Genomic DNA, 12,024 nt, shown 5'->3' with positions numbered 1-12,024 from the left:
ACACTCCCCTTCTCCTATTAGCTTTATTATGTTTTGGTTGTACCCAACTCTTCAACTTAAAGCTATGTACACATGTCAAATGGTTCTGATGTGTAAGGCCTTCCCCTGATATACTTCATTAATTTGCCACAGCTGATTGGTGAACAACCAAATGGGAACAACCGCTGTGCATTTCAGTGGAGGAGAGCACAGCAGGGTCCCCCCTTTCCTCCCCATAGAGAAAAAGGACATTGTCTGTACAACACTTGTTCGTTCATCTGCCACTGGAAACAATAACAAAAGATTGTTTCCAGCAACATTTCCATTTACTATGGACATCTGTACAGGATTGGAAAATCACCTGAAGTCTCAAAGTTGTTTCCCTTTAAATTGGATATATATATATATATATATATATATATATATATATATATATATAAAGATTTGCCTAAAGAACAGATCTTTGTCAATAAACTTTTACAATAGCTTGGCTATGTTACAGTGTATTTATTATTAATATTATTATTATTTTAAATATTAATATTAATAAACAGGATTTATATGACGCCAACATAATACGCAGCACTGTACATTAAATAGTGGTTGCAAATGAAACACAGATACAGGACAGCGACACAGGAGGAGGGGAGGACCCTGCCCCGAAGAGCTTACAATCTGAGAGACATATAAATCAAATCCACTGGCAGCCAAGCCAACTATAAAGCATATGTGGCCATTAAATGACTGCTTTTACTGGATACCTCCTCCAAACTCAGATATTGAGCTTAGGTACCAAATGTTTGATATCCTATTACCAGAGTTCCTAGTGCTACTCCTCTCCTCCTTCACCATTATGAAGAAGACTCCTTCTTCTGTTGGATGTTTTATTTATTTTCCATTACTTGACATAACACAGCTTCAGCTGCAAAAGTGATCATGTAAAACACAATAAAATGTGAGATAATATCGCCTCTACAGTCAACTACTTGAATATCGTAGGGTTAAATTCATAGTTGAGCTTTTGGAAACCTACAATAAATCACATCTTTCTGCACACATTACTGCTGCATTCTAAGTTTAACAGCCAAATATGTGTGTGTGTCTGTAAATATATATATTTATATATATATATATATATATATAGATATGCACATACAATATGAGAATGTCTGAATAAAGATTTAATTATGCCTTAATACCTGCAAAGGTGTAAATGGGTTGTTGTTTACTCAGGAACTCTGACAACACAAAAATGGAATAGGCAGACTACCTAATGCTGTCAGTTTTTTCCATCTTACTAGAGCCAAGAAAAGCAGTTTCAATGACACTGCAAACTAGAAATTTAGACCAATGGCCCTTGCTGCATAGAAGAGAGTACCTTAATGTAAATTACAATAATTATAAGTTACAGTGTTCAGATTTGTAAACCATTTAAACAGATGCAATTTATAATAAAGGTAAAATACACCTAAGGAAAAATAATAATATTGCATATTGCATACAATTGTAAGATTATTTTATTATTGTTATAGTTTTTTTTCTTTTTCAGCTGCAGAACATAGTTCAGGCTACAGCTGGCACTTCTAGCTAGCCATGTTTTTTCCACTAGGCATTCCACTAGTGCATTTTTTACCGATTAATACGAATAGGTCTTGTTTAGATTTGAAAGTAGTTCTCCCATGGAAGAAAAAAGGACGTCTGGTTCATTGAAATGTTGATCAGAGCCTATGTATAAAATATGTGGCATCTGATGGGTTGTCCTAGACACTTTGACAGGAGACAGGACGTGCCCAATAGTGAAAGGATGGGCTGTCATCAGGACACTTTGATGTCTCCAGCTCCATGATAGAAGGTCAGAACATACAATGACATGTACAAAATAACACTAAGTGGGGGTAATGCTGGGGCATTTATCTATGTCTTCTATATCTCCTTTCAAACCGACCACGTGTTGTATTATTGTGTGTACATGGATGAAACTCCAGCTACAAATTAGGCTGATGGGATAAAAAAATGATTTGCTTGTTTTGTGAATAAAATTGAATTGTGTTTAGGACAATGAAAAAAATCCACACCAAGAGTACAAATAACTGCAAACCTTTTATATTAAAAAAGCTCCAATTTTTTATATTGTATATACAATTATAAAATATACAACATATAAAATAAAAACAATTTGATGTATGAGGAGATCATTGTGAAATGTGTAAAATACATGTATGATTTATCATGCTTAGATATAAGATTATACAGCATACCGAGCTGTATTATTGCACATCTGTAAAGCTGTATATAATTGTATCTCTATGGATTGTAAACTGCAATATAGGCATTATATAGCTTGCTACCTAAAGAATTCAGACTAATTAGGACCACTGCCCTCTCCTGATTTGGATGTCAAATAGTGCAAGAGGTGCAATCCTTTGCTGCAAGGTGGGGGGCTGCCTTTACCCAGCCATGTCCAAGCGGATCTTAGCTTTGAGCCTTGCCTGGGGCTAAAAAGCTAGGCACTGGCTTAAAATGGCCAGAATAAGCAGCCTTCCCAATCTCCATCACCCATATCTACTGAACAAGCCAGAGGAACGGATTGCTCCATTAACTCCCTTCAACTTCCATTGACCTACTAGCATTTAAAATATAAAAAAAATAAATGCTCTTTTACATTTTATTAAATGACTTGCGAAAAAGTATCTAAAGGGTTAGTATTACCTGTATTTGCCCTTTTTGTATTATTGTCACAGGTAAATCTAATCTGATATAAAATAATGTAAGTGGCACATGAGTCTATTTTAAAACTCCATAGTTGTATAATAGGGTAGTGAACAAGCTACATTTAGGTTAATATGCTTACTTTAACTTTGACTTATTCTATGTGTATGAGCTGCAAATATTACTTTTTTAAAAGTCCCAAAGTGTGTGTGTTCAATTATTTTCCATTTCTCTGCCCACCCCAAACAGTCTATTCGTTTCCCTGGCCGGCCAAGGGTTGGTATATATGATATATTGCTTGCTGAACACTGTTAATAAAACTAAGGAAATGTACACTGCTTTAGTGACAAAGTATTTCCTATTGCTACATCTCATTAGAGTGCACTTTGTAAGACCTGATTCGGCTTGCCCCGTACAAATATTTTATTTTTAAGTAACTATTTTGTTTTTTTGAAACTTTTGCTATTGGATTGTATTGCAAGAATGAAATTATGACATTGATTTTTAGGTATCTGTGAAAGCAAACTTCGGAGAAGATTTGAGCAGCGAGTAAAAGGCGTGAGAAGGGCAAATGGGGAAATCAAGGCAGCCCAATAATGAATAATGTGAGTATAGGCATATAGCATTACTGTTAGTAAACGCCAACCCTTGTGTAAATCTCGCTTGTGCCTTGCAAAAATACAGCACTTCATTGATAGGGGTCTTGACAATTGTCTCAGTATATAACAGCTCATTTCTAAGCTGCCTCCTTTTTATATCATGCTCCCCGCTGCTAATTCTATGCATATGTGTAAATTTCTTTTTACAACTTGTACATAATATTCCCCTGAGTTGTACATTCCTCGGAAAGTAGATGGCACTGGGACAAATGAAACATCATAAACCTCCTTTGTATCTCCCATTTACAAACGCAGCTTTCTGAATGATTAAAATTTGTCGTAGCCCAATTACATCTAATAACTTGTATGGTGTCGCAGTCTTGTATGTCCCTGGTTACCAATTGCCTCAATTACATCTTCTTGTCTGCTGCAAAGCAACAGGGACGAGATAAAACTTTACAACATGTTCAACTAGTTCGAAAAAAGAACATTTTACAATTGAAAAAAGACAGTCGCTTTATATTTGTTTCTTGGGTCAAATAATATTACAATATTACAAGAAATGATCATCATAATACTGGGTAAACTTGGTCAAATAAAATATGAACAAAATGTTTGTCATGTCGTATTTACGTTTTTATTAATTTTTGTTTATTTTGTGTTTGTATTTTTCTGTATGAGGAGATCGTAAGAGGAACAGAAAATTCTGTGAGAGAGATAGAAAGAGAAAGAAAGAAGAAGACAGAGAGAGAGAGAGAGAGAGAGAGAGAGAGAGATGTATATAGTATAGGAATATTATATATATATATGTGTGTGTGTGTGTGTGTGTGTGTGTGTGTGTGTATAGTGTGTATATCCATTACATATGATGCATAATAAGATTTTATTTTATATATATATATATATATATATATATATATATATATATATATATATATATATATAATATATATATATACTTTTGTGTATCTCATGTTTACATAAGGTGGTCTAGTCGGATTATGTTGGCATTGTTTTAGTAATTCTTTGCAGCAAATAAAAGTAAGTTGTGATAAAAGGGACTTTGTTGTAAATTAGTGCTGCTCTGAGATGCTCTCCAGTCTTCTAGTTGTTAATACCAGCCGCCTTTAGCTGAGAGGAAACGTAGGTAGGAAATAAATGAAGTTTGTGTGATTAAAAGAATCCGGTCTAATTATGAAAATGTCATTTATTTGGGTGACGGAAGCGTTCAGGATCAATCAGCTTCAATTAGGATTAAAGTGAGCCCATTGAATGAAATCTATTAGCTTCTCATTTCAGACACGGATTCGGAGCATAAATCAATAAACAGCAGAAAAAGGGAGACCAGTGACAAAAAAAAACACAAAGTAAAAAAAAAAGCATTACAACCCAAAGATGTGTAAAGAGGCATCTGTAAGATTCTGAGCTCTTTTGATCAATACGATGAATATTTAATAGTTAAAAGACGAAAATTGAAATCTATTAACACCATCTCCTCCCTTCTTATTAGGACTATAACATGCCCTCAGACTTGTTTGATTTTGAGCTCTAGAAAACGACATGGGCAGTCTTGTATTAAAGCGTTGAGCTAGAAGAAACCTCTAAATACCTCTCGTTATTCCTGGCTCCATCAGAACGCTGGAGATTTTTCTAACACTCCAATGTTCATCAGCCAACCTCCAAAAAATCACTTTTAGGACTTCCAGTGTGACGTCAGGGACAGCAAGGAAACAAACTTTAATGTGCAAATTGTAGATCATACAAAAAGTGACCTCTTCAATAATGTTGGACAGATCTCGAGTTCAATGCCATCTTCTGATTTTATATTAGAAAAAAAAATCATTTGAAATTCAATTTTTTTTCTTGCAATAAATGGCACGATCTCCATTCATGTGGTTGGTCTGGATGTAATAGCCGGTGTGTGTGTGTGGCTGTATTTTTTTAAACTTTCGCATTTTGCTTAAATACACTAGCCTATTGATAGCTGTATGACAGCCAAACATGGCAGCAAAAAATCCTGTGCGCCTGAATGGGAGAAGTATTTCAAGCCCTGTGTCTAGATTAATATTTATATGCTACTATGTCATTTAAAGCAAACCATTACCCCAATTAATGGAATTATATGAACATACATCAGTGACCCCATCCAGGCATGTAATTAATTATGCCCCCCTAACATTTTTGTACTCCTTATCTGTGAAATAACAGGGATCTGAATGTTCACATTATATGACCTATAGCACTTGTAGCAAGAAAGGAGTGTTGTGCCTGGCTCTGATGTTTAATTACTTTTATTTCCCCTTTTATTCCATGCAAAAGCTGAAAATGATTTATAAGTAAAATAGACGTTAGATCCAAAGAGGTGAAGGGTTCTTGCAAACTAAATTATACTAGCAGTGGTGTAGAACTTTGCAAATCCCATTCCAACCTTTCCCCCTTCACCCACCCACAGAGAAGATTATATTTTACGAATTATGTTCATATAGGAGCATATGGGTAGAGCTGTTTGTTCGTGTTCTGAAGCCCTATGTGGGAGGTCTGCACAAATTATAAAACCTATATGGAAAGCTAGAGGGCCAGGAAAATGAAGGTGCTTGAAATGCAGTTTATTTATGGGGGAGATACACTATGGCTTGTGTATGTGAAGGAGGTTGTGTTTTGTCTGCTAGTAGCAGGGCCCTGCTGGTTTGTGGCTACTCTGCTCTTGTTGATGCAATGTGCTTTGCTTTGATTTCAGAAACAATTAAACCTTTTTAATAAAATATTATTTCCACTTAGAGTCATTACCTTTTCCACAAACCAAAGCACAACAAAGCTTCCAATTGTTATAAACACATATGGCCTGAACCCTAGATGACTTTGATGGGGCAGAGATGACAAATTCCATTAAAGCTGAACTCTAGACAAGCAGCTGTTTACCCATTTGAAAAACAGATATGAGAAGTTTCTTACCTGCCAAAGGATTTGTACTTGTCCAGTCCTGAGATTTACACTGTCCTGATAGACATCAAAGGCAGCTTAGCCACTTGATATTTCTATGCTGCAGTTAAACAACACAGCTGGGTCACTTGTCTGTGATTAGACAGCAGCAACAGACTGATGAGGTCATCCTTCTGCTCCTTCCTCTCTTCTAAACATGTTTCTGCAATTGTTAATGCAGGCGTTTGGTTGACTCAAATTGTTGACCCTACCTTTCCTAATGCAAAAGTAAGTGTTTATGCTTTTAAAATGCATCTTTGTAATTAATGCATAACTATTGGTGTGGGTCTAGTGTGGAATTCAGCTTTAAACGCAATGTAGATTTAATAAGGAAACCATTGACTTTCGGTATTCTTTTGGAAGCCCTATCATAAAGGAATATTGGAAATTTCTCATCTAAAAAGCAAACCCAACTGTCTACAGACTGCACCAGTCAAACCTATCTATAGAAGAAATATCTAAGATATTTAGTTGTTGCCTGATTATAAAGTCAGGAAGGTAATAACCAATATGTACAGATTGGTTTTATCACTGGTTCTTCCATATATTTATTAGTACCAGGTAACCTAAGCAAGCAGCAACACTAACAAGAGTCCTAGGACAGAGCCCATCCATGCAATGTAGGCACAGGAGACCAGAGATTCTAGAGTTCAGTTACTATGGAAACTCTGGAAGTGAAATAAATCTCCATAGCAAGCATGCTCCAACCTACATAGAACATAACTGGGATGTTACAGTTGTTAGTCGTGCTATGTGAACCTGATCAGGGCCACCATCAGCAGCACACCCTCCACTTTCTGCATGGCAATGTTATCTCCATCACGTGACTATGCTTCATTTCTGCTTTGATGTTGCATTCATCCTGTCCCAGTCCCAGCATTTAATTAGCGCAATCAACTGTTTATTTTATCCCAATTCATTTATTTAATGCAATACCTTTATTGTGATATGGTATGCTTACTACAAAACAATAGCATTGCAAAACTAGTATTTTTTCCTGCTCTATAATATTTAACTCTGCGATTTAAAGCTCTATGATACATGTAACAAGCTCTTTTGCATAAACATTAATAGGATTTAAGTGGTAGAGCATTGGGAGCCTTCAGGGTGGAGTTTATTAGGCTATTTCTGCAAGGCGATTGATGATAGATGAAGCTCTGGAGTCCTTAGTACAGACACACTTTGCCTGATGCTTATCAATGTCAATTTCAAGCTGCCATATTGCTGTGTCTTATAAGGAAGTTGAGCATTATTTCTGGCTTTTGACAAGTCTCTGGGTATTTTTAGAACCTTTGCCCTCGTTCTGTCTTCAGCACCATTGGTATTAGAGAATGGTACCAGACTAAGCGCTGTGTTTCCTTTTTCATTAGAAGTGATCTGGGTCTCTGTATATTCATCTGAGTATATGGGGGTCGGTGATCACACTGGAGGTCAGTGATCACACTGACCTCCCAATACTGCTATAGCATCACTCTCAGCTTTTCAGTATTTGCAGAGGTTAATACATCCCTGCAGCAGGGTCACGTCAAGCCCAACACTGTAATATATACTTGTGATGGTCTAGGCAAAGCTAAGGCGTGAACAATTTACACAAATCTATGTTTTCATGTAGAAATAATAATTACAGCTATCCCTCTGATCACTAAAAATAATCATAGCTAGGCGTGTACTTGGCATTCACATCTCAGGGAATAAAAATGATCTATTTAATATCTGTGTCGGCCAATTTTCTACATGCTGCAATATACAGTAAAATCATATATAATAATAATAAGTAGCATTATAATTCACACATATAGTTTATATAAAAATACAGATGGTACAGGAGCGATCATAATAAACATTTATTATCAGATCAGTGTTATTATTGCATTTCATATGAAATTTTGTGGGTGATTTTTATGTAATCATGCAGCAATTCTGCTAAGTAAAGTAATCAGGTAGCAATAAAAGCCATAGAAAAGCCTCCAGGACTCTGTAATGTTATCTTGCTAGGTGACCTTGCCCCATGGACTTGAGACCAGACACTGAACCCGACCGACACTCAATTCCAGCACAAATTGACTGAATGGAACAGATCAATGCCTCCAATGACACTTGAGTCACCAATTCCCAAACCTCCTTGTACCTTACCTTGTTCAGCCCAGCAAAAGCATCAACTACAAGGGGGAAATATTGTTTGTAAAGTGCAGATCTTGCGGTCACCTATCATTCATTGAATCCATCATGTCCTTTGAAATATGGAGAAAGCAGGATGTGAAGCTATTCCCCTAGCCAAGGCCCCTGATCACATTAGACACTATTCTAGCAATCCATCAGTACACTGGAAACTTAATGCTATTTAGAGTTAATGCTCGCTGTAATTATTTTTGCCTTGTAAATATGTTAATACGCTTTAATATTGACGATAAACTGACATTTACAGTACACATTCATTTATAATCTATATTACCACCGCATAATTTAATATAGCAGGGAACAGATATGTCTCTTGATATTTGGTGGAGACAAGTTTCTTACATAGAAGATTACTGGACAGATCAGGAATTAAAAAATGCTCACTGTCTGCTTTAAAGTGACTTTAGAATAAACTTGGCTATTAAAATCAATGATTGAGGCCCTGGCTGTCCTATAAACATGAATGGAGACTCTTTTCCATTATTTTCCTAATTAAACTCCCAGTATATTGTTATAAATCTGCAATTAGACACTTCCCCTGGAAAGGAAACAATTGCATGTAGTGCATGCGCAGGCATCTCATTGCCAGCGATCTCACGCAGGCTTTGGGTGGAATTAATTATGTAATGTGATTAAATAATGAGTGTGAGGATGAAATCATGGAAATATAGCCCGTATAAAATGACAGCACCACAGACACTTGTAGGGGATCATCTACATTTTCTAGTATTTTTTATCTCAACTTTGGCGTCCTAACAATCAAGTTGACAAACTCATAGTTAGAATAAAATAAACATTTTATTTAATTTATGGCTAATTTTCAAAAAGAGTTTAAAAAAATCCGCACAATAAATCGTGTAAATATTCGCTGTAATTTTATCACCTGCAGGTGTAATAAGTGAGCAGAAATTTTAGAGAAATTTAAGTGAGTCTTCATGCAACTTATTGTGTTCACATTCTCAATCCTTTAGTAAATCAGCCTCACACTTTCCATAATAAGGTTTTCTTAGCTTAAAATAGTAAAGAGAAACACACAATTCCACCACCTATCACATTGCAAACTACACAAAAAACTGAAACGAAACGATATAATATCTGGCTAAAATGTCAATTTAATGTATGATTTTTTTTCACTGATGCACAATGAAATAGTACAACCCAAGTTCATGATGACTAATAAAACATGCTAAGCCTTGAATACATCAGGTTTGTTTTCTGTCTCACCATACAAAACAAAAGCAATTGTGGAAAAGTCTAAAAAAAAAAAAAAAAAAAGAATACATCAGGTTTGTTTTCTGTCTCACCATACAAAACAAAAGCAATTGTGGAAAAGTCTAAAAAAAAAAAAAAATAAAGTCTCACAATGACTGCTCTCTTTCATTAGTTATTTACTAACAAACAAACGACACAAGGCGATCACGATGAGCTCTGATTTCTTTTACTTACAGTCCTTCTTGACAATGAAAAATAGTCTTTTTTTCTTGCACTTGGTGTATATATTTGTTTAGTGCAGTTTACATTTACTGCTACTTGCATTGCCCTGTCTCCATATTTGCCTTTTTTATTGGAATATATTTGGTTGTGTGTTGCTGCTTTGTGTAAGAAAGTCAAGGTGCACTGATGCCAAGCAGTGATGAAATAAGAAGAAAGCCAATTGCTGGACTGAGGTGGGGGATAGCTGCTAGGAATCCGCCTGCAACTGTGGAGAAGTCAGTAATTGCTGGAGACAGGGAGAGCTGGGGGGGTTGGGCTGAACTATCCATGTATAAATAGTGTGATCTCAAATTGAAAGGCATAAATAACAGCAGGAGTGATCTAACCCTATGCAGTTCATCCTCGTCGTGAAGAAAAGAAAAAAAAAAGGGGGGAGAAACAATAAAAAGCTTCCAGGGGACGTGTAGATCTCCTACTGAAAAGCGAGTGGATCTCTGTGGGTAGGTGCTACAAGATCACAGGGCAGCCATGGAAGAACTTACAGCTTTTGTATCTAAATCGTTTGACCAAAAAAGCAAGGAGGGCAGCGGCAGTGGCAGCAGCAAGAAGGAGACCATCACCTACAGGGAAGTTTTGGAGACAGGCTTGGCTCGGGCCAGGGAGCTGGGAAACTCTGACAGCAACCTCCAGGACATTACAGAGAACAGCAACCATTGCCCGCTCCATCTCTACAAAGAGCACACAGACATTGACAAGGACAAGCTCAAAGACTACAACACCAGCAGGATCTCTGAAGGTAAGTATAGGAATAATAATAATAATAATAATAATAATTTAAAAGCTCTACTGCTTGCCTGCCTGCTTGTACTGGATCAGTGCTGCAAGAGGGAGAGGTCAGCGAAACTTCCATCTAGCCATATACACAGTAAGGGGAATTCTCTGTACTGCTTCTAACTGCATGCTTGTCCTTCTCTATCACTTATATACATGGCTTATTTATTCCTGCCTGCTCATCAATTCCATAAGAATTTTAAAGAACATCTGCATGTTGCCTAGCCTATTGTCTGTTTTTTATTACATATTCAATGTGTGGGAATTATTTAGGAAACCCAAGCTGCTATTCTTTTGTTACACCTCTGGTAATTTGTAGGAAATAGAATGTATTGTATTTGTGATAAGTTTGCAGAAGTTGTTATGTGATTGCTAGGAAGTCTTTCCCATAGGGCCCAGCCACATTGATTGTGCACATCAAACGGTGACGTTGTTCCCCTATCTCTCAATCAAAGCCATCAAGTGGCCGGACACAGGGGCCACATTGGTTAAATACTTTCTGACCCGGGCAAACAGGTGTCCTTTCTTTCAAACTAATATCATGACTATTCTATTGGAGAGAAAAAAAGACATATTGCAAACAGCCTGCAAAACATGTGGCTCAACCAGGGGGGAGAGAGAAAAGCCCAAAACGTTTTCATCTGGTGTGACTCAAGGTGAAACTAAATTAAATACAAGACAAGTGAGAGAGCAGGATAAAGAAGACATGAGTGAGTTTTCTGTTTTATTATGAACACTCCAAGCTGAGGGAATACCATCTGTGAGACACAAACATTAATATACCTATATAGTGCTAGGCATTAAGGCTGATTTACTAAGAAGAGACAAGAAATTGTTTGAATATTCATTTATTTGTTCATTCATGTGCAAAGCAAGTTTCTGTTCATTTATGCCCATGACTGAATAAATAAAATTAATATTTATAGTGTATGGTGTGAACATTCTGAACTTCTTTAGCCAATCATTCCAATGCTGTCTGTATTATGCTTTTGTAAATGATCATTTTCTTACATCACATGCAGACTTTACTTTGATCAAACAAGTGTTTATTTTCTTGCCAGTAACAAGCACACGACACAAATAAATATTCTGTTTCAAAATTTATAATTACAGCCTACTAAATTGCAGATCCTTTAAAATGTCATTTTTAATACCATGTCAGCATGTTGGCAATATAGACTTTAAAATACATGGGATCCCCAAATAATAATTAAAAATCACTAGTGTGGCTGCTAACACTTACATGTATACCTCTTCAACCCGACTGCAAATGTAATAAAAGTGTAAGTGGAGCGCAAGAACAAAAGGATTATAA

At 36.3% G+C, this 12,024-nt stretch overlaps 1 protein-coding gene across 2 annotated transcripts in view; it reads left to right on the top strand.

Moving 5' to 3' along the window:
- The first annotated feature begins 10,258 nt into the window (after window positions 1–10,258).
- LOC140331527 (short stature homeobox protein) overlaps window positions 10,259–12,024 on the top strand; it is a 33,092-nt gene continuing 31,326 nt past the window's right edge. For both annotated transcript variants that reach the window (XM_072412611.1, XM_072412602.1), the window contains exon 1: window positions 10,259–10,674. In XM_072412611.1, coding sequence (XP_072268712.1) covers window positions 10,407–10,674 — 268 coding nt within the window. In that variant the 5' untranslated portion in view covers window positions 10,259–10,406. The remainder of the gene's footprint in view (window positions 10,675–12,024) is intronic.

This window comes from Pyxicephalus adspersus, chromosome 1 (genome assembly GCF_032062135.1).
Source record: "Pyxicephalus adspersus chromosome 1, UCB_Pads_2.0, whole genome shotgun sequence".
Lineage (NCBI taxonomy): Eukaryota > Metazoa > Chordata > Amphibia > Anura > Pyxicephalidae > Pyxicephalus > Pyxicephalus adspersus.
The sequence above is the reverse complement of the archived record's forward strand: the minus strand, read 5'-3'. Positions and strand labels throughout refer to the sequence as shown.